The 22,961-nt window shown below is 43.8% G+C and overlaps 1 protein-coding gene across 4 annotated transcripts; it reads left to right on the forward strand.

The window, feature by feature from the left end:
• Window positions 1-1,274: 1,274 nt before the first annotated feature.
• On the forward strand, window positions 1,275-21,932 carry GTF2A2 (general transcription factor IIA subunit 2). 4 transcript variants are annotated; one of them, XM_058665762.1, is made up of 5 exons: window positions 1,275-1,407; window positions 13,444-13,564; window positions 14,507-14,611; window positions 19,686-19,812; window positions 21,696-21,932. In XM_058665762.1, the coding sequence occupies exons 2-5, from the start codon at window positions 13,493-13,495 to the stop codon at window positions 21,719-21,721; spliced, it is 330 nt and encodes a 109-aa protein (XP_058521745.1). In that variant the 5' UTR covers window positions 1,275-1,407; window positions 13,444-13,492; the 3' UTR covers window positions 21,722-21,932. The 4 variants fall into 4 exon arrangements, with proteins under 4 accessions (XP_058521745.1, XP_004578090.1, XP_058521744.1 ...); XM_004578033.3 differs by having other exon boundaries at window positions 1,310-1,467; XM_058665761.1 differs by having other exon boundaries at window positions 1,344-1,535.
• Window positions 21,933-22,961: the final 1,029 nt, after the last annotated feature.

The raw sequence follows: 22,961 nt of genomic DNA on the forward strand, positions 1-22,961 counted from the left end.
AAAGGAAGAATGCCAGTGCACTGTTTGTATACAGACCAACTGAAGCCTAGTGTCCTTGAACAGTTGCATAACTTTATTTGCATAAACCCAGTGAGTCCATTTTAGTTATGTTCAAGTCCACGGACTAGCACAGCCCTTGTTCCTGTAGAAAACAATACAGAGTTTGTTAGACACTAATGCACTTTCATACATATTTCAAAAATATGTTTGTTGCCACAGGTTCACAAGTTGTCATTTAGACAGTACTGTGATAGTTGTACTACTAGTAGGATGGTGTTGCCTAACTCGTTAGATCGTTGCACACTGAGAAATCTAGTTTCCATGTGTCTGTGTGTGTGCAGCATGTCCATGTGGTCTCTGTAAGACCAAGGTCGTCAGGATTTCCTATGGTGATGTAATATTTTCTTTTTCCTTGGACCTGTTAGGAATACAGTAACTTGTGTTTTAGTTTGTTGCACATGGTATTTTTGCAACGTTCGTGAGTTTAAATAAATGAATTGGAAAGTTTGTGCCTCATGTTGTCACTTTTTTCTGCCTTCTGTCAATACTTGTTAAAACTCTCACAGTGGATACTAATAAGCCTTTCGAATAATACCAGGCCTTTTGTGTTTCTTTCTGGGGTCTGTGTTGTCCACTCAAGGAAGGAATAGTGCAGTCTGATTTTTAACATTGAAGTACAAATTTTGTACATCAATTAGGGAAGTGGCTGAAAATGAAGAGATCGTGTAAAGTTCTTACCAAAACCTTCTCAGAGGATCCGATTGGTTACGTTTGATGGCAAACTGCTGTATACATTTACAGTTAGATTCATTAATTCACAATAATTAGGATACCTAAAATAAGCTGGAATTATGTAGAGTGCATACGCTAAAGTACTTGCTTTACACATTGGGCACAAATTTTAAGTGCAAGACCTCAGAAATTAAAATTCTTAATGAATCACAGGCTTGAAGCCTAATCAGGGCCAAAATAACGGCAGCTCTGTTTTGACTAACAGGAGGTAATGGATCTCAGATGTTGCAGAATTCCTCAATTTATTACTACACGTAGTTCAACAGTATTATCCTGAACAGAGTCTAGGCATTGAAAAGTGAATGTCTAGGTCCATTAAATTGTGCTGCTAACAATAGGGAGATGAGCCTCTAAAAATTCTAATTTGTTTCGAAGTGATGTAGTCAACCTGGCGAGCTGCCGGGAGGCGTGGCCTCGGGACTGGTTGGGCGGAGTCAGCCAGAGGCTCCACCCCCGCCGCGCCCGCGCTCTGACCTCGCAGGCCTTGACTGGCGGGCCGGAGCCGTGGGGGGCGGAGCTGGGTCCGCAGGCGTGGTGTCACTTCCAGGTTCCGGGAGCACTTCCGGGTCGTGCGCCCAGCGCTGCGGTTTGGCGGCGGCGGACGCGGAGGTGGCGGCGAGGCCGGAGTGTGCAGGCCGCTGTGGGGCCGCGGCCGGGAGCGCCTTCGCTGCGGTGGTGAGCGAGCGGGCGAGCGGGCCCCGGGGACCCCGCCGGGAGGAGGGGCCGCGGCGGTCGGCGGCCAGGTGCGTGCCCGCCCCGCGCTGAGGCGGGAACCCCGGGGAAGTCCGCCTTTTGAACGGGGTGCTGGGCCGGGAAGGGCCAGGACGGGGCCCTGCGGGACCGTGAGCCCCGAGCGCCTGGAAGCCCCGAGCCCGTCTCCGTCCTGCGGCTTGGTGGGCACCTGAGGTCAGTCAGGCGGGTGAGTGCAGCGCTCTGTTGTGGTTAACGCAGACTGCTTGCCAGCGGGGCATGGCACGAGTCTCCGTACTGTTAAAACTCGTCGGGTCTTTAATGTTTGTGATGTTCTGGTTAGCGTGCGTACCTTGGGCATCTTGGGGGGTTCTGTGCGGTGTGAGCGGATCGCTCGGGGCCGGGAGCGCGGGGTGCCCTTTCCTGGGTGCTGGGCGTGTGAGCCGAGGCAGCCCCGGTGCTGGGCGTCCCGAGAAGTGTGTGGGAACCGTTACCCGTCCCAGCCGCTGCTCATCACTGTAAAACACCTTCCACGTGTGGGAGAGTAAGCGTGCGGCGTTTGTCCTCCTGTGTCTGATTTCACTGGACTTGATGGTCTCTAATTGAAAAAACGTTTTGATGCAGATGTCAACAGTTACGTTTTTGTGCTGGAAACCTGAAATTATGCCGTCCATTCCCGGACACCCGGGTTGGTTCCGTGTCTGTGCTGTTGGGAACAGGGAACGCGGTTGGCTCTTTTTCGGGACTTTGATTTCTTGCCTGCCACGGACTAGCCGGGTCATACAGTAGGCGGCTACACTGCTGACGTGTAAGGGTTTCCTTCTGGCCACATACTTGCCAGCTCTTGTTATTTTTGCGGATTTGATAATAGCGAGTGTCGGAGGAGTGATTAGGCTGTATCCCTGTGGTATTGGGCTGCTTCCCACTGAGAGCTGTTAGGATTGCGCCTGTCTGCTAACGCTTTTGTGTCGTCCTTGGGAGATGTCTGTCCGGCTGTGTGGGGGCTCTGTAGTTGAGTCATCTGCACTACTGGATTTCCTATGTAAGATAGTTTGTTCGTGTTTTCTCCCATTCCATTGTCTCATCACTCTTGTTTCCTTTGCAGAGTTTTTTAATTAATACGACCCCATTTGTAGCACTTTGCAGCTCTGGTTTGCAGTGACTCTGTGACGTATCTTACAATGAATGCCATGGTACCTCTGGTGTTCTTCATTATAGGATTATTTGGGTATTCAAGGTCTTTAGTGCTTGCGTGTAAATTTGGGAATGTTTTCTGGCTAGTTATGTGAAGAATGTCATTGGTATTTGGATGGGGATGCATTGAATCTGTAAATTGCTTTGAGCAGTGTGGACACTTTAATGATGTAAGTTTTTCCACTTCATGTTCATGGGACATCTTTCTGGTTTTTGGTGTCTTCACTCTCTCATTAATGTTTAAGTTTTATTCGAGAGACCTTTCACTTCTATGGTTTTACATTTATTACATGGTTTTTGGGCGATTGCAGCTTGCATAATTTCTTTCTCTGTATTAGTGTAGAAAATACTCCTGACTTGTATGTGTTGATTTTGCACCATGCAACTTTGCTGAGTTCATTTATCTGTCCTAACTGTCCCTCCCTCTAGGTTTCCCTGTGGAGTCAGGTCATCCTCAGACCAGGGTTCTCCTAGCCTAATTGCCCTGGCTGCCACCTGCACTACTGGATTGAGTAAGAGTGCAGAGAGGACATCCACAGTGGAAGAACTTGGAGCTTTTCCCCTCTTGAGCATGACATTTGCTGTATTGATGGTCATACTAGCTCTTGCTGTGTCCAACGTTTGCTTTCCAGTTTGATCAGGGTTTTTGTCATGAGTGGATGCTGAATTTCATGAATACCTTTTCTGGATAAAAGATGATGCTTTTTCTCCTTCATTCTGTTGATGTGATGTATGTATGTATTGATTGGCCTGCGTTGTACTGCCCCTGCATCCCTGGGGTAAATCCTGCTCAGTCATGGTGAATGGTCTTTTTCATGTGTTGTTAGATTCGGTGCGCTGGTATTTTGCTGAGAATTTTTGTCTCTGCTCCTATGGGAGGTGAAGATGTAGGTTTTTGCTGTTTTGTCCTTGTCTGGATTTGGAATCGAATTAGTGCTGGCCTCACACGAAGAGTTTGGAGGAATTCTTCCCTTTCGATTTCTTTGTAGTAGTTTGACAAGAATTAGGAGTGAAACCATCTGGTCCTGGGCTTGCTTTTTGAGTGACTTTGTATTAATGATTCAGTTTCATTAGTGGTCTGTTTAGATTTTCTGTATCTTGTTTAAATTTGGGAAGTGATGTTTCCATTTCTTGTAGGTTTCCCAGTGTGTTGCTGTCTAGTTCATAATGCTGTCTGTGGTTGGGGGAATGGAGGCATTCAACCTGTGGCCACCTGTGCTACAATGCCAGTGCACACCTACAGCCCACAGCCTGCCAAGCAGTACAGCTCAGGGTTGGACCAAGGACTACAGCCAGTCACAGGTCACAGTTGCTGGTAGATAACTCCAGTCAATTAGGACCACGGTGCTTTACTTGGAATGGGAGGGTCTGGAGGCTGTATCTGCAGGTGCGGTCCTAGGAGAGGGCTGCTTGGAATCTGCCCTTGGCCGTTTTGCCACTTGCTGGGTGCCTTCTTCTCACTGTGGTGTCCTGCACACTAGTGAGTGGCGAAAGGCACTGGCAGGAATGTGAGCTGAAGCACTCTCCAGCCCACCGAGTCTGTCTGCAAGGACCTGCTGGCACTGGGTCTCTCCACTGCAGTGATGCTGGCTCTGAGCCTCAACTCTGAAGTCTTGAATTCCCTTTCCCACCCTACTCGCCAGCACTGAGTGTCTTGCTTGGCTTGCAGGAAGTTGAGGGAGAGGGGTAGTGAAAGCCGGTTGGTCTCCTTGTTCTCCCAGCTGAGAAGACAAAAGGCAGGTTCAAGCTTGGTGGTAGTAGGCCGAATAATCCTCTTCAGCAGGTGCTGGATTTGAAGTATAAGATATGGAATTAATTATCCCTTTTCCCAAAGAGAAGGACAGCAGTTTCTCCTTGTAGTGCTTAGGGGAGGGGAGGTGGTGATGACACCATCTTGTAGCCTGAGTGAGTCTTCTATCAAAACCAGGTACTGGTCTCGCCCGGCTTCCAAATCTCTTCTGAAAGTGCCTTGGCACACACCTAGTTATTCAAATTGGCATTCCTGTGGGAAGATGATTACTAAAGAATCTTAAGTCGGCCACCCTCTTGCCCTGCCTCTCCTTGCTAAAGGCTTTATCTCTGTTGCAACCTCTTCAGTTTTTACCCTCCCCTTCCGCTAACGTTATGTATATCTATTGGTAATAGCCTTTAGTCATTAATTGAAAATGCTTCATCTGGCTTCTATTATGCACCTGGTACTAGTTTAGATGCCTATTTTACTTCAGTGACCACAACAATCTATACCTATGGAATTTGCAATGCATACTGTGTTAGTCATCGGAGCTGATCAAGATACGGGGTTTGAGCAATTCCAGAGTGAAAGAGGGAGTTGGCATTGTGGATATGTGCTGAATTTAGGACTGAGGTAGTTCTGTCTGTGCAAAAACAAAGACAGTAGGGTTAACCAGGTGAAGAGTATTGCAGGCAGAAGGAACAGCCATTTTTAAACCTCTTAGGAAAATGCTTGTCGTGTTAGAGGAGTATCAAGGAACACAGAATCTGTTTGTGGGAGAGAATGAACAGTAGGAAGGTTATAATGACAGATGGAACATTGTTCTCACTGACGTCTTAAAGGTCATCCTGGCTAGGAGTTGTGGTTAGAGGTTAGAGAGCAAGCACAGAAATGGGAAATCCGGGGCCTGTGTGTTGGCTCTACTAGCTAATCTTCCACCTGCAAGTGCCACATCCCATATGGGCACAGGTTTGTGTCCCAGCTGCTCCACTTCCATCCACTCCCTGCTCATGGCCTGGAAAAGCAGTGGAGGATGGTTCAAAGCCTTGGATTCTGCACCCACATGGGAGACTGGGAGGAGGCGCCTGGCTTCAGCTCAGCTCTGGCCATTGCGACCATCCAGGGAGTGAGCCTGAGGATGGAAGACCTTTCTATCTCTCCTCTCTGTAAATCTGCCTTTCCAATAAAATAAGTAAAACTTAAAAACAAGGGAAATCAAGAGGTTGTTGCAGTAAATAAAGGATGGTGATGGTGACTCCCGCCAGGGTGGTGACAGTGGAGATGGCCAGAAATGCTCTGAGTGCACCTGGAGCTTACAGGGGGTGTGTGCATTGGAAGGTGACCTCACAGATTTTTGTCCAAACTACTGGCTTCTTTGAACTGAAATGACAAAAACAGAGATGTTTAGTGGCCAACTAAATCTAGGAGTGAGAAGTGCAGTGCCAGTTTCTGAATCTGGGAATCATCAGTCATTTGTACAGCCATAAGAATGAATGTTGATCACTAAGTAACAGGTAGAACTATAAAGTGGCAGAAAATAAAGCACTGTGTCCTTGACATTAAGCGTTCAGAGGGACCAACAAACTTATGAGTTAAGAGGAGAACTCAAAGTTTTGTAGTCTAGAAGCCAAGCAGGCATCTGTTAACTAAGAGTCTAATTGGCTGTGCTGGTCAGATGTTCTGTTTAGTAATGTCGCTGGTGACTGTCGCCCCTTGTTACTTTAGAGTGGTGGAGGCAGAACCTTAGTTATTTTAAGAGAAAAGGGTGGGAGAGAGAATGGGGAAAGTAAAGGGCAGTACAGAAATGTACTATTACTATCTGAAGAAGTGGGTTGTGGCTTTTTAAGGGACAAAAAAAAATAAATTAAAAATGGGAGGAGTAGCCATTTGTTTGCTGATAGAAATGACCTGTAGAGAGGATGATTGGATGGTAAGAGAGTGAAGGAACAATTGTTAAAATGCTGTGCTCAGGGCCAGCGTTGTGGAGTAAGTAGGGTGTAAAGCCACTGCCTGTGATGCCAGCATCCCATAGGGCTGCTGGTTGGAGTCCTGACTGCTCCACTTCCACTAATCTAGCTACCTGCTTGGTGCACCTGGGAGAGTAGCGAGGATGGTCTCAAGTGATTCTCACATGGGAGACTAGAAAGAAGTTCCTGGCTTTAGCTCTGCCCACCACTGGCTGTTGCAACCATTTGAGGACTGAACTGGCAGATAGACGACCTCTCTAATTCTGCCTTTTTTTTTTTTTTTTTTTAGTTATTTTATTTTAAAAAGGTTTAAGGGCTATAGGGAAGTGGGTAAAGACTATTAGTTCCATATTGTTTCCTTCATGTATCTGAGGTAAAGGGGATTATTGAGGGAGAAGCCCCACCCAGTTTCCCACCCACCCCAAGTCCCGGATGTGGGGCATGCTCTGAGATACTTGCTTAAGTGGCTTTGATAGTTCACCAGTTATGAATCGCTGCCAGTCTCGCCACTCCAAGCACGATGAGGTCATTGAAGAATCCACTGATTGACATAGTCCATCATAGAGTCTCCATTTGCCCAGTATTTTGTTGCCAACGTATAGATGAGGTGGTTGATTGACTTTTTCTTTCTTCTGTCTTTTCTCGGCTAGGGTTCTGGGTCCAGCAGTTCGATTGGGGAAATCCCCAAAGAAAATTTGAGATATTCCCAGACCAGATTCTTGTATGTTCTAGCAAGCACAGGGCCTGGCACAGTCCATCACTGCGATCAGCTGGTGGTTGCAATTGCTGGGTTGGTTCTGTTTTCAGCCCCGACTTCCACTGGAACCAATGGGTGTTGCAGTCCAGCCTGGCTCTGCCCAGAACCACTCGGCCCTCACATCAACCAGTGGGAGCTGCAGCCTGTCGGAGCAACCCACAATAACCCCCACCAGGCCCGCCCCCTACCCTGGTTTGCCAGAATGTGTAGCAGTAGTCCAGTCTGTCCCACATCCCATTTGGCTCTCGTACATGTCAATGGGTATTAAAGCTTAGTTCCATCTAACCAGCTCAACTATCCAGCCCTCATGAATGTTGTTGAGTGCCTCTCTGTCTAGCCATCCCAGCCCTTTTCCTAGATTTTGTGCCCTCCCGCAGGAGTAGTAACCCAAGAGGGAGGAACCCACTATTTCCCTCCCAGGTCTCTCTCAATCCCGGTTTATGCACTCTTGAGGTGGTTCTGTGGTTTGACTTGACAGAATTAGCCCCCAGTGTCAGTTTCTGCCAGCTGATGCTGTGGCTAAGCCCAAACAACCCTCACCCACTCTAATTTATGCTTGCACCAGTAGGAATAATCCGCCCAGCCTGGCTTTTCCCTGATCTAGTCCACATGAAGCCCACAGGTGTTATAGCCCTGCTTAGTCTGGTCTGTCCCCATTCCAGCCCACAATCTCAGTGTGAGTAGCTGTCCGGCAAGGGGACCAGCCCCTTAATCCCCCTGCCGGCTCTGCCCCTTCCTTTCTGGTTCTCACGTGTGCTGGTTGGGTGCTGCAGTCACATCCGGTACAGGCAACCTCGCCCTGGCATTCCATATTGTGCACTGGTTTTTGTTGCGACCGAACCTGGTCCGACCCACACTCTGTTCTGGTGCTCGGATCTGCCAGTGGATGACGTGAACTGATTCAGCCTGGTCTGCCCCTAACCCATGCCAAATGTATGCTAGTGGGAAACTTTCCATTGGCCTATTCTGGGCTGTTTCCTATCATGTTTCTTGCGCTTACCTGCAGGGACTGTGTCCTGCCAGAGGAGTTGGCCAGGCTCCTCCATCAGAACCCCTCCCAGTGCCAGATTTTGCGCATACCAAGGGGTCCATGAGCCAGCCCTACTCAGTTCATCTCCTGTCCTAGCAGGAACGGTGGCTTTTCTTGGTTGGCTTTCAACCCAAACTGATTCTTATTGGATGTTTCAGCCCAGCCATGGCTCGTCCATACCCACATACGGCTCACATATGGCTCAGTAGGGCTTGAGACCTAGCCTAGTCCGTCCCACATCTACCCTGGACCTCCAGGACACCAGATGATGTTGGGGTCTGGCCTGGCCTGGTGCATCCAGTCCCAGTCCACACTAGTGCCAAGAGAGACTACGACTGTTTCCTGGTTAGAATGCAGCCGCCATTCCAGCCCACGCGCCCCTTGGTGGGAACCTCAATCCAGTTAGGGTGTCCCCTTGGCTCCCCAACCAGGCCCGTTCCCAGCCATAGATCACGTGCATGCCAGTGGTTGCTCTGACTCAGCTTGGCCTCTGCCTTTGACATTGTGGCTTAGCGTCCTTGACTCACGCAGACCAGCAGATGCAAGAGCCTAGCTCAGCATGACCTGTGCTCCATCCTGGCTTCTAGTTTGACTTGTAGGCTAAGGTTTGCTCAGTCCTACCCAGTACAGCCTGTTCCATTACCAATTTACGCATTAGCCAACTGTTGGAGCTACTTTGCCCAGCTTGTCTGACTCTCAGGTCTGGACCACATGTGCACCAGCGAGAGCTATGACTCGCCCAAGGAGTTTCCCAAGTTCCTCCACTTGATCCCCTCCCAGACCCAGTTCTCATACATGCCAGTGGGTTTAAGGCCAGTGCCTGGCGCAGACTGGCCTTCCATTTGGCCGTGTATGAGCTGGTGAATGTTGCAGCCCAGCCCACCCCCCACCCTATTCAGGATGCACATTCGGGTGCTGCTGCCTTGACCAGTCCAGGCTGTTGTGGGTTCCTTTACCTGTGATTGATGGCAGGCTGCTTGGTCACACCTAGTTTAGTCCATCAACACCCAAACTCTTGAGCTAACCAGTGGGGCTAGGATTTCCACAGGGTGCGGCCCACACATACCCCACAGAATCTACCCCGGGTATGGTTCTCGAGAGTTAGTTAATGTTATGGCCCTGCCTAATGTGACCAGTCTCCTGCTCCATCATCATGTCAGGTAACAGGATATGATCCTGCTGAACAAGCCCCAAGCCTTAGCTTTGCATGAACTGGTGTTCGCTGCTCAGCATTGTTAAGTGATTACAAGTTCTTCAAAAGAAGAGTTACTGCCATTGGGAATAGTCTAAGATCCCAGAAGCACAGTGGGATCAACCTGGAGCTACCTAAGCAGCGATTCAAACAACCAAAACCCCAGAGCTCCCCGGCTGGGTGGCCAGCAGGCAAAGCCTGGCACCAAATGGCGCACTGGCCGCCCGCAGACAGTTCACCATGTGCACATGGCGGCTGGGGTCGGGATCCGAGCAAGATGCCCCATCCCGAGGCCCACCAGTAATTCTGCCTTTCAAATAAGCAAATCTTTACCAAAAAAAAAAAAAAAAAAAAAAAAAAAACCTGTCCTCCAGGGACTAGAGTGGACTAAGTGATGCCTCGTGCATACAAAAAACAGTATGTAGCTCAGGTCTTTTGAGAAAGATTCGTTAGTATGCCCCACAGTCACAGAGGTATGAGCGATAAGATTTAAATTTGTCTTCCTGAACCCTGCTTTTTGTGGATTTGGTGGGGAAAGCTGTTAAGTGGAAATAATCTGATAGTTGATTGGAGGTGTTTAAAATCAGGCTTGTGGTACAGTTCAGTAGGATGTGTTGCAGCATTGTATTGCCTTGTTACCCAGAGTATTCGCTTCTGAAAGGTCTTGGGGTGTTTAAGTAAGTTCCAGTGGTACTCTAATCTCTCTGGTTGTGGTTATTTCCACCTTCTGAACATATCCAAGTACCTCTGCATTTCTATGGCTACGTCTTAAACAGCTTTCTTAAGAAAATAGGAGCTTAAAAAATCTGGCCAAGCCTTTAGTGCCAGAGCCTTGTTAGAAGCATGAGGCGGAGAACGGAAGGATCCAGGAAACTTGATTGAAGGGGTGCCTCGAGAAAAATTGATGGAGCAGCCTCGGTTCAGTAGGACCTGATGGATGCAGAGAGCGGATTTAGAGAAAGGCATTTTTGATTCAGCTATAGTGACCAAACAGAGGCATGGCTTACTGGCACAGGTTTTGATTGTTGTGTGCTTAGATTTGGTTGTGGCAGTCAACAAATGTTGCTTTCATTTGTTACATAAAACAAAGTTTTGAATCATACTTGGAATTCTTTTTTTCTTTAAGATTTTATTTTATTTTTATTGCAAAGTCAGATATACAGAGAGGAGGAGAGATGGAGAGAAAGGTCTTCCATCTGATGATTCACTCCCCAGGTGACTGCAACAGCTGGTGCTGCACAGATCCAGAGCCAGGAGCTCTTCAGGGTCTCCCATGTGGGCGCAAGGCCGTCCTCGACTGCTTTCAGGCCACAGGCAGGGAGCTGGATGGGAAGCGGGGCCGCCGGGATTAGAACCGACGACCATATGGGATCCTGGCATGTTCAAGGGGAGGACTTTAGCTGCTAGACCATGCCGTCAGGCCCCATACTTGGAATTGTAATTGTAATGTAACACCTTAATGTACCATCAAGCTGTTAATTCAACAAGTATTTACTGAATATAAATTATATACATTGTTCTTGGGGTAAAGGCTCATATATAGCTATATAAAAATCCCCCCCTTCATGTGTCATCAATTACAGTAAATGGAGACAAGTAAGCATTCATTATGGGCTTTAGTTAATGGATGTGAAAATCAGCTTGGAGAGGAGGGGAACTCCTTTTCTGCTTGTTGATCGCAGAAAGCCTTTCTGGTGTGGTGATGTTTTTAGCCGAGTGCTGAATCAGATGAGGGGATGAATTATGTGGGTGTCTGGGCAGAACATTCACAGCATAAAGGCCAGCTTATGCTGAGGTCCTCAAACAAGAACATACTTGCGAGGTAGAGGCACAGCAGGGGACACATGTGACCCAAGCAGAGTGCAGGAAAGGGGCAGGAGTGTGGTAAAGGGCCCGGATCACAGAAGGACTCGGGATTTTTTTACTGACATGAAACATTGCTCTTGGTATTTTTGAATTGTATGATTTGCCTTGGTTTAAAATTTCAGGGTGATTGCTATGAAGGGTGAGAGAGGCAAGGGAGAACCCTGAAATTGCTCTAAGACAACCCCTGCAATTTGGAGGAGTTTCTGTAGGACTCTAGCAGTGGAGCTGCTTGTCTGGGGGCAGTAAGCCAGTCTCTGGCATCAGACTGATGAGAAATTGGTGATATTGATTGCACTGCATAGAGCCAGGGGTGGGGCCGCTAGCCATTAATTCCCCAACGGAGTCAGGGCAGTAAGTGTTATACTTCAGCATTGAAGATGAGCAGGGCATGATTAGTGTACGTGTGGGCTTGTGGTTGGTCCATCTAAGGGGTGGCTGGTGTTGCTTTCAGTGGTCAAAGATAGGACCCAGTACGTTTCCTTTGGAGCAGCAAAGGTAGGCTCCAGTCAGTCTCCATTTCCAGGTAGATTGGTTATTACTCTATTTGATCTGGGCTTGAAGTTTCTAAAAATATTTATATATGTCTTTGACAGGAAGTTGTTAGCTGTGGGTGATAAATCAATTTCAAGGCCTGCAGTTAGGAGTTTGGGTGATGTCTTGCCTGAGCTCCCACAGCCCAGACTGGCATTGAGATGTTAACTGTGAGCTAGAGAGACAGTGGTGACATCACCTTTAGTTAATGAGGTAAGCTTTACAGAGAATTTGCAGTGAAGGAAAAGGAAGAGATCCCGGGATGGTGCATGGTTACAAAGTCCTGAAGTAGGCTGGCATTAATTACGGTGATGTAGCGATGACATATAAGTGTGGTTAACATTGAAGATGAGAGAAGTGTCAGATTTTGTATACATTTAGAAAGAAGCTGAAAGTGTTAAGTGATAGATTTGATGCCAGGCAAGAGGAAAAAAGGGGGGGAGGTAATGATTTGAGGATTGGAACGGTGTTAGGAGTTTGTTTTTTTGCATATTTGAGTTGCCTATTAGATGTCTTTATCTACTGTCAAGAAGTTTTATACAAGGGTACTTCAAAAAGTTCGTGGGAAAAATGAAATTTAAAAATAAGCTTATTTTTTTTCTCAGTACAAAAAAAAATGTAATTATGTAGTTTTTCATAATTCATTTTCCACAAACTTTTTGGAAATCTTTTGTATATAGATACAAGAGAAGTCAGGACTAGAGATACAAATTTGAATGTCCCTAGAAGATAGATGGGACTGAAGCTGTGAACCTGGATGGAGGAACCGTGGGAGTCAAGCATACAGCTAAGAGAACACGTGGGAAGCCTTAGTACAGTTGGGTAGGAAACAGGCAAGAGCTGAGGGAGTGCCAAGTCAAGAGAAGTGTAATAGCAGTGAAGCAGAGTGAGAACTGAGAGTGAAGAAATGTGAAGATACTGGCTGACCGTTGTGTTTGCTTTCATCTGAGGATTACTCCTGACTGGTAGTAGTCATTGAGTCTGTGCCACTGCTGTCCTTCTAGGGTTTCCATTCCTCATGTTTACAGTATTTGAGTTTTCCATGATTTAGGGGCACCATGTGGTCTGTTCCTCTACTCCATCCATCTGCCATGCCTTGCTCATACACTAGTAATACAGAGTTTTATAATTCTCCCACATTGTAGTTTTTTCTATCATCCCAGAATGATTTTCCTTTTTGATGCTTCTGAGATCTGACTTGAAGAATTAGGAAGCTTTGCTGAACCCACTCAGGCAGAACAGAGGTAGGCTCTGTAATACTGCTTTGTGTGTGCCTATCACGGTTTTGTTTGGGCATGACATTTTAGGGTTGGGATATGTCTTTCTTCACCTCCTTCCACCTGCTACCTACTATAGTAGCATCCTCTTGGAAGATACTTCACAAATACTGACATCTAAGATAAAAATAAAGGAGCTGGCAGGTATGCACATGTGAACTAAAGATTGTCTGCATCTTTAATTTCACAGCAGGTAAAAAGAATGGTACATGGAAAATTCTAAGCTAAATCAGGAAGGCCGACTTACATATTTTAGGAACTATAACAGCTCTACTATATGCCCATCAGAAAAAGCTGTTCCTAAAATTATTACGCAATAATTGTACTTACTAAAGGGTTCCCAGAATATATACAGTTGACTATGTAACAGGTATAATTTGTTATAACATTTTTGAAATTTATGTTGAAATTTTAGGACATCAATGCAAGCCTGAAAAAGAAGAACAGTTTCCTCCTCCTGAGCCATGGCGTATCAATTATACAGAAATACCACTTTGGGAAACAGTCTTCAGGAGAGCCTAGATGAGCTCATACAGGTGGGAAACTGACAATCAGGCACTTCTTCAGATGGCTCTGTAATAATTTGTGTCACATCCCTTGTCCCAGAGATGAGAGAAATAGGGCTATTAGGCCCCGTCAGTATTGCTGCCATGTAACTTCAAATCCTGTTTATTATACCATTGAGATACATGATGAGTGAGTGATAGTATTGAATGTATCTAAAACTTTAAAAAGACTTAAATGTTAATAATCAGATTGTTGGTTTTCCCTTTTCATATTAGGAAGAAAAGCATATGCTGTATAGCTTCAGAAGAATTAGCTTTTTTAGAGTTATTTATTGGAAGGGCAGAGTTATGGAGAGGAAGGAGAGACATGTGTTCCATCTGCTAGCGCATTCCTCTAAATGGCCAGGATGGGCCATGCCAAAGCCAAGAGTCAGAAACTTCAGATGTGTCCCTCTCGCGGATGCTAGGGTCCAGTTCTGTGAACCATCTTCCACTGGTTTCCTCGGTATGTTAGCAGGAAGTTGGATCAGAAGTAGTGCAGCCAGGGCTTGAACTGACATCTATATGCGATGCCAGCCCAACTGCTTCCCATTGTAGGTTCCAGAGAATTAGCCTTTTTAAAATGCAGACTCTCACTTGGAATATAGTTTCCTGGGCTTCAAAATGATTTTAGTAAGTTTTTCTGTTAAACAATAACAACACATCTTTCCAGGGTTTTTGAATGAAGAAAGCAAGGTAGGATAGACGGGTTTGCTTAGCTTCATAACCTCACTGAATGTTTTTGTTTTCAAAGTGAAGTTTATGTCAAGACAGCTGGAGCCTTTTTGCTTCTTGTCCAGGATGGCAAAAGGGAAACAAGGAATCCTGGGTTAGAGGCTTTGGGTGACCATAGTTAAATTTGAGGTAATGTATAGTTTGGCTTGTCTTCAGTGTTGTTCCTAGAAGAACTTAATGAGTTTCACTTTTTCTCAGTCTCAACAGATCACCCCCCAACTTGCCCTTCAAGTTCTACTTCAGTTTGATAAGGCTATAAACTCAGCATTGGCTCAGAGGGTCAGGAACAGAGTCAATTTCAGGGTAAGGATATTTTCTTCAGTCTACCTGTTTGCGTATTTATTAACTATGAAGGAAGAGACGGCTACAACTTAATTTGAAATAACTTAATTTTTAAGTCATTGAATATGTTTGTTCACTTAATGAGAGTTGTTTTTAGATTTATTCTATTTTAAAAATCCGCCTGTATATGTTTGCCTACCTTTCCTGAAGAGTTACGGGAATGTCAAGCTCAAGAATAGCTGCAAGATTGGAGGTAAGTGACAGAATAATCCCTAAGGTTCAGTGGTGTTTTTAGGAGTCTTGCCTTAACCTGTTCCAGGGAAGTCCAGAGATGTCTGTCACCTTCCTGCTTGCATAACTGGCATGGTAACCTGAAGTAATAGTAGATAGTCTGTTTTGCAGCTTATTCTCATTTTAGTCATTGATAACTCTGAACAGCCATTCAGAGCTGAACATAATTCTCTCAGTGGTCCCTAAATCAGCGTGAAATTTGAGAATCATGGTGGGCTGGAAATAATTATCTTGTCAATAGACATCATATTCAGTTATCCTATTCTCATTATATATGCTTACGTTGTATAGTAAGGCATAACCATAATACAGAAAATCAAAGGTTAAAATATATATGAAACTCAGTCAATGGAGAGATAGATTGGTTATCTGTTCAAATGTAAGAAGCTCAGTGTTGTAGGTTTGTCGATTTTATTGATGATGACAAATACAAAGGAAAACCTTGCCATTTATTAAATACTTGAGTGCTTGTTATGTATCACACTTTTCAGATATTGGCAATACAGGGATGAGCTAGACAAGCAGATTTTTTTTTTTACATTTTATTTATTATTGCTGTCATTTTATGATACAGTTCCATATTCCCTTATCCCCTCTCCAATTCCCTCCCCCCCCACCTAGTTCCTCTATATCATTACTAACATATAGTTTTTCATACTCAGTCTTATGTCCATCATTGCGGGCATGGACAATGGCAGAGAGTCCAGAATCCTATTGTCAACATATAGTAAACAATTTCATTTTAAGTCCATCTTTGTCTGGAAGCAGAAATGCATACCACACTACATCCTCACCTCTGGATGTTAGTCTCCATTTCACAGCTACTGTACATCCCCTTAAATGAAAAGTCATGATACAAAATCAACAATAGAAAGAAAAATAGAAATTTACAATGCCATGAAGTTAAATGACATGTTGCTAGATGTGACAGTCTCCATTACACAGCTACTGTACATCCCCTTAAATGAAGAGCCACAAAACAAAATCAACATCCAGGAGAAAAAAGAAATTAACACTAAGAAGTTAAATAACGTGCTATTAAATGACTAATGTGTAGCTGAAGATTTTTTTTTATTTTTATTACAAACTCAGATAAAAGAGAGGAAGAGAGTAGAGAGGAAGATTTTCCATGCAATGATTCACTCCCCAAGTGACCCGCAACGGCCAGTGCGTGGTGATCCTAAGCCAGGAGCCAGGAACTTCATCCAGGTCTCCCACGCGGGTGCAGGGTCCCAAGGCTTTGGGCCGTCCTCCACTGCTTTCCCAGGCCACAAGCAGGGAGCTGGATGGGAAGTGGAGCTGCCAGGATTAGAACCGGTGCCCATATGGGATCCCGGGGCGTTCAAGGCAAGGACTTTAGCCGCTAGGCCACGCTGCTGGGCCCTGCGCTGATTTTAGTGAAGCAGTAAAATAAGTCTCCTAATTTCACATGCCTAAAAAATAACCTGGGATATAATGTGGTGGTGACAGTCTAGAAAGTGGACTGTTATATTCTAGAATTTTTACTAATGACTAGCTTCTTGATTTGTATATGTAGAAATCAGCCCAGTTTATCTTTGCTAACCTGTTTTCTTAATTTCTAGTTCCAAAATTTGACCTCTTATCAGAGACTATGTTTTCCAAGGCCTGAAAAGGCATCTAGTTCATTATTGTAGGTGTCTCCTAAGTATGTTTGGTTTCCAGAAGCGACAATTTTGTTTTCTCCATTGCTAATCATTTTAATTTTTCATTGGAAAAGCAGATACAGAAAGATCTTCCATCTATTCATTCACTCCCCAAGTGGCTGCAACAGCCAGAACTGAGCTGATCCAAAGCCAGGAGCTTCTTCCAGGTCTCCCACACGGGTGCAGGGTCCTAGGCTTCGGGCCGTCCTCAACTGCTTTCCCAGGCCACAAGCAGGGAGCTGGAAGGAAAGTGGAGCAGTTGGGTCACAAACTGGCGCTCATGGGATCCCACCAGATACAAGGCGAGGATTTAGCCACTAGACTGTCAGACTGTGCCCTGCTAGTTCATCTTACCCTACCACAGAATATATATGGTAAAGATGAGAAAATACACTAGATCATATTTAAGTATATGGTTCTTTTCTATAATTATTGATGACCTATACAATAAGGTTAACCACAAATTATTGTTTATTTGAAAGGTAGAATTAAAGAAAGAGGCATCTGCCTGTGCTGGTTTACTCCCCAGATGTCTGGGTTTGCACCGGCCCAGCTAAGTTCTTCCAGGTCTCCCAAGTGGGTGCGCTGCTTTCCCAGGCCACTAAGAGGGAGCTAAATCAGAAGTGGAACAACTGGGACTCAAAGCAGTGCCCATATGGGATGCGGGCAGCAGAGGCTCGGCTTCCTATGCCAGGTCCAAATTGTTTTAATGGAGTATTATGGAGAGGCGATACCCAAGATTTTAAATATGCTGAAAGTTATTAATGTCAGTGTATGTATCAAATACCTTGATTTTTTTAAACCTGACTTTTAGTGGTTTAAAAAAACCATTCTGTGCTTGATACTCAAATTATGATTATTCTCTCCAAAGAGTAATGAAGCAGGTATAATAAGACTTTCTAATGAAAGCAAGAGCCTCCTTTCCCAGCCTGTTTTCTTCAGTGAAGAAGTGTTAGTCATTGTAAGCTAGAGAAAAAAACTATTTCTAGGTTGCCCATGTATATTTTAAAAATTATGTCTTACAAGTCATGGAATAAACTATTTAGCCAAATGTTGAAGTGTAAAAATCACCAAAGCCAGAAATTTTATAGAAGGAACCTTTTAAATATGATTCTTTGCCTGTATTAAGAGTGCTTTTACTCATTCTTTAAAATGAGTGCAGTGAAGAAATATTTATGCAACTAATATAATGAAGGTCATTTTATACTAAGCATTCTACTTTAATTATAAGAGTATAACTAATATACTCTTAATTATGTTAGCATAAATGTGTTTTCACTCCCAACTATATCTAAAGTGCTTTGTATTAGAAGTGAATATCCACACAGTCATAATGTCCAGCAACATGCTTTGTTCAGATTATTGCTAGGAAATCAATTAGATTAACTTATATATGGAATGGTTGATTACTCACAAAAGGAGACAGCATTCTGGATGCCAGAGGTGAGCATTGAGGGTGGCATTTGTCTCCTTCAGGACAGAAGCAGATCGGATTTGTCAAGCTCTGTTGGATATATGATGCATCATTTTTTATTAGTTTTTCTTTAACTGCATACTCTCTAGTGAAACTGTACTATCCTACCTTCCTATTCCTAGACTCTGTCAGACTCCTTGTAGTTCTCTTGCCCCTCTCTGTCAGTTGATCCTCAGAGCACTCTGGGTCTCTACACATTATCCTTTAGTGCACCCACCCAGCACTGGGGCCCTTAGGTTGAAATGTTTGTACATACCTGCCTTCTCTTGTTCTCTTACTAATTCCCGGATGTTGTGACTTGAATCTGTCCAAAACTCAAAAAGTCTCACTTACCTTCCCTCCCAAACCAACCTTTCTATAATTATACAAGGTAGAAACATGGAAATTATCCATCATAAGTAGAATTCTCCCCATTCCTGCCAGTTGTCCCGGTTCTACCATTCAGAATCTGTTGGTTGATCCTGCTACTCTCTGCTACTTTAGTAAAGCTACTTCCATTTTTGATAGAGCTAGCCGAGAGGCCTCAGTTGTAAGGAAGTACTTGTCTTCCTTTCCATTGACTGTCCTCTAGAACTCAAACTTCTTTGTAAGAGCAGCTTCCTCTGCCCTTTGTCCTCCCTGTTGAGTCTTTCAGAGTACCGGTCCTCTGGGCATCCACTTGTTCTGAGGCCCTCCTACTGAACTAGGGTGACAGGGACCCAGCATAGGCCATCACACAGTAACTCCCACATTCATTAGATTTAGTAACTGCTATTAAGAAAACAGTGGCAGCAAAGAACATAAGACATTTAGATCTGATTGCTTTTACAGAGATACTGTAGGGGAGTATTTTTATGTGTGCTCATCATTTAGATATCCTGCTACATCAAATGACCTTTATAAATGTATGTGTGCATCTGAGGTTTTGGTTGCATTCTCTTTGTGTCTGGCACTTTAAAGTTTGTATCCATTTGAGGCAGGGATTGTGACACAACAGATTAAGCCACCACTTGCAATCCAGGCGTCCTATATGCAAGTGCCATTTTGGATCCCTGCTGTTCTAATTCTGACCCTGCCAGTGCACCTGAGAAAGCAGCAAGAGATACAGCCCAAATACTTGGACCCCTGTCACCTACCTGGGATACACGGATGGGGTACAGCCTGGCTCAGCAAGTGGAGAGATTCCTGTCACACTGCCTTCCATGTAATCTTTCCTCCTAATCTTGAAAGATACACAAATTTCTGTTTTAAAAAAAATTGACCACAATACTCATCATCCTGACATTCATCTTATTGGATAAATACAGCAATCACAGGTTAAAAATTATTTCTAGGAAATTCCTTTTTTATTCAAATTTATGGAGAATTAACTATGTAGCTTTTAAAGAGTGTTTATATAGAAGTTCCAGTGACTCTGAATGTTAGCCACATGAGGGCAGCAGAGAACAGATTGAGCTTGTCCGCCCAGATGGCAGTCTGCAGAACTTGGACATGCTAACAGTGATCTGCCATCTGAAATATTTAACATTTTCCTTAGCATACTGATCGAGGTTTTGATTTTTATTTTAAATACATATAAATTAAGCACATCTTAAGCATTAGACATTGTGTTTTAACAACTTGGTAACTTCTCTTGAATTGCTTAAGGGAAAAATGATTTTTCCTATTTCTTTGTTTTATTTTAAAGGGCTCTCTAAATACATACAGATTCTGCGATAATGTGTGGACTTTTGTATTGAATGATGTTGAATTCAGAGAGATGACAGAACTTATTAAAGTGGATAAAGTGAAAATTGTAGCCTGTGATGGTAAAAGTAAGTGTTCACTAAACTGTGAAAATGCAACTATTTGAAACTGTTTTTATTGCATTGACTTTTCAATTACATGAATTTCTAAAGGGCCAAGTTATGAGCTTTTAGAGACTTGGCTTTTGTCTCAGCTTCTGAATTCCAACTCTCAGGTTCTCTTAATACCTATACCTTTAGGCATTTCAGCCACCAGGTAGACTGCTCCTACAGATCGAAGGAAGTAGGGATCAGGGAAAAGCTGCTTTGCAGGGCTTGATAGCCAGACCTGTGTAATTTGTCCGAAACCTTATTTTAAGGAAGACTTAAAGCTACAGGCAAAATCTTGCAGTCATGTGCAGCTCATTCCTTCCTCCAAAGTGTTAAATCTGTTTCAAGAGTTGTAACTCTGCCATGAGTCCATGAATAGCTACTGCCTGTTTGCTGGTTGCATTTCTAATGTGTGCTTACCTTTATAATCTGACAATGCATTTAAAGCAGCTATTCTGGAATTAAAAGGCCGCCTCTCTCAGAAAGCAGATTCCTAGATTAGGTATTTCCTTTGAAATAAAATAATCACTGAGGAAAGAGCACAAAGAAAAAAAAGTAATACCACCTGGAAATGGCTTTCACTTTCATTTCCAGGATTTGTTAATAACCTTACATATATATGAAAGGATCAAGAGTTTCATGAAAATTTTTGCATTATCTTTTGACTCCATTTTCCCACAAACTTTGGAATCTCCAGTTTTTTTTTTACAGTAACAAATATATGACTATAGATAAGTTTGCAAATACATCTTGTTTCCCATGAGTTTTCTTTATCCTGATTTTTAGTAAATATAAAAATAAAATGTACCTGGAGCTCTTTTGAAGAAAACCAGGTCCTAGAAAAGTCTCTAATGCTAGTAATCTTACAATGGCTTGTACAGTTGAAAGTAAAGTAGGAATAATCATTTGATATATGATATATATATGTATTTTTTAAAATATCTTTGAAGGTGGTGCTATTTTCTGGACCAAAAGATAATGCATAAATTGTAATTTAAATTAATAGAATCCTTGGAAGTCTTAACTTTTAAGTTTACTGCATAGATGATGGCTAGTAGCCATGCATAGCTACTGAGCAGTCAAAATGGAGCTAGGACAATTGAGAAACCATACCTATGCTAATAAAGTAACTTAAGAAAAACACTAGAGGAATTTGAGTCACAGTAGGTAAACACAATACAGCGTACAAGGAACATAGTAAAATGGGGGGATCCACCTCAAGACACCAGTTCATGAGGCTCTTCCAGGAGAAGCAGCAGACCAGCCTCAGCTGTGGCACTGGCTTGGAGGACCTCCCCTAGCGAGGGCTGATTGCAGTTTGTCTAAGTACTTGTTGAGCACTCAGGGAAACCCTTAATCGTGTTATCTGCTCTATCGCACCACCAGAAAAGAAACCTTTTTTCCAAAATGGTTTGGCATTTGCGGTAGAGGTGAGGTACGTTTGCATATCATTCAGTGAGGGAGGTGATTGAGGTACTGCTATGGATATTCTAATAGAGACTCGTTCGTTTCATAAAGCTGTGACTAATACAGAAGCAGGGAGTAGCTTGAGTTTTGATTGTTTCTCACCTGGAAATTTCTTTTTCTTCTGATTATTATATTGTAGTTCCTTGTGATTTAGCATCTTAGGATAGCAGTGAATCTGAAAGGTAACTATAGAACAGTTGTAAGAATTGAGTGCAGTACAACTTGGTTTTTCTCTAGCATTAATCTGAAGAGCTAAGCATGTGCCCTATTCCATGGTCATCATCTTCCCCACCCCTCAGACTATGTCACTAGTACCTATTATCTTTTGGAAAGCAACTTAATTATAAATGTTTTAAGACTATCTTCACAAATTTACTTTCTTTCTTGTTTCCTAGATACTGGCTCCAATACTACAGAATGAATGGAAAAAACGGCTTTTTTATGCTGTCTTCTGTTATTACTCATCACTTTTTGAAGAGCAGAGACTTTATTTATTCTAGCATTGCAGAAATGACTACACTGTGCTATATCAAAGCCACACAGCATGAAGAAAAGGTAGCTTTTTTTCAATGACAAATCAAACGTTATTGCCTTCCTAAGAACTTTCTTTAATAAACTCATTTTAAACTTCAGTGTAGTCACTGGTGGAGCTGGTGGAGTTAATTACCCCTGAAATATGAAGTAAAAGTGAAAGCACACCACATCACTTACAAAAGCACTTAGAAATCAGTCACCTCTGCAGCCACGTGAGTTTTGGTAGTTGTAACTTACTCTGATGAAAGCATCAGCAAGGGACAAGAGCAAACCTGATGGAAGCAGAAGTTACCATTGGGGTGAAAGAGCTAGACGTGGCTTAAGCCAGGTCATCTTTAGTTGTTCTGTAGCAAAAACAAAACCAAACATTCTGCAGAGCAGACACATCATTTCTTGAACTGCCCACACTGATCAGAATCATAAAAGCCCTACTAAAAAATAGGACATCTGTCAGATCTGTTTCTAAAGGGGAAAGTGTCCCTTCCTTACCGGTCTGGAACTACACATTCAATATGACTTTTCTAAACTCAAAGAGAAAATGTTAGACGCAGGCAGTTGAAGTGACTGGAGGCTAGCAGCAGAGCATAGATCTGTGAAGAGCAGCTTTTTAAAGACAGGACCCTTCTCATCTGTTCAGAGTGGATTCTTGACAGCCACCTGCCCCTGTTCACTACTGGTTCCGTGCTTAAGCTACTATGTGGGGATGAAAAAGCTGCTTTCTCAAAAGATAGAATAACTGACAACATTATTTTAAAAAAAGAAAAAAAGGCCTTTCAGGATAATAGTCACTGTTACTATAATGTGAGACACAAAGTGCTACGTGTTGCATACATTCCCCTGGCTTAGTCCTCACAAAGATTCCGGAAAGAAGCCTGTTGCCCTTTTGCCAATTAAGAACTGGAAATTTGGGCCCAGTGCGGTGGCCTAGCAGCTAAAGTCCTCACCTTGAATGCGCCGGGATCCCATATGGGCGCTGGTTCTAATCCTGGCAGCCCTGTTTCCCATCCAGCTCCCTGCTTGTGGCCTGGGAAAGCAGTCGAGGACGGCCCAATGCTTTGGGACCCTGCACCCATGTGGGAGACCTGGAAGAGCTCCTGACTCCTGGCTTCGGATTGGCTCAGCTCCAG

Source organism: Ochotona princeps, chromosome 6 (assembly GCF_030435755.1).
Source record: "Ochotona princeps isolate mOchPri1 chromosome 6, mOchPri1.hap1, whole genome shotgun sequence".
NCBI lineage: Eukaryota > Metazoa > Chordata > Mammalia > Lagomorpha > Ochotonidae > Ochotona > Ochotona princeps.

What these genes read in the sequence shown, in the direction of transcription:
- GTF2A2 (XM_058665762.1), top strand. Translation starts at nt 13,493, where the DNA reads ATGGCGTATCAATTATACAGAAATACCACTTTGGGAAACAGTCTTCAG. An exon ending in GCCTAGATGAGCTCATACAG is followed by an intron (nt 13,565 to 14,506) that starts GTGGGAAACTGA and finishes ACTTTTTCTCAG; the next exon opens with TCTCAACAGATCACCCCCCA. An exon ending in TGTAGCCTGTGATGGTAAAA is followed by an intron (nt 19,813 to 21,695) that starts GTAAGTGTTCAC and finishes CTTGTTTCCTAG; the next exon opens with ATACTGGCTCCAATACTACA.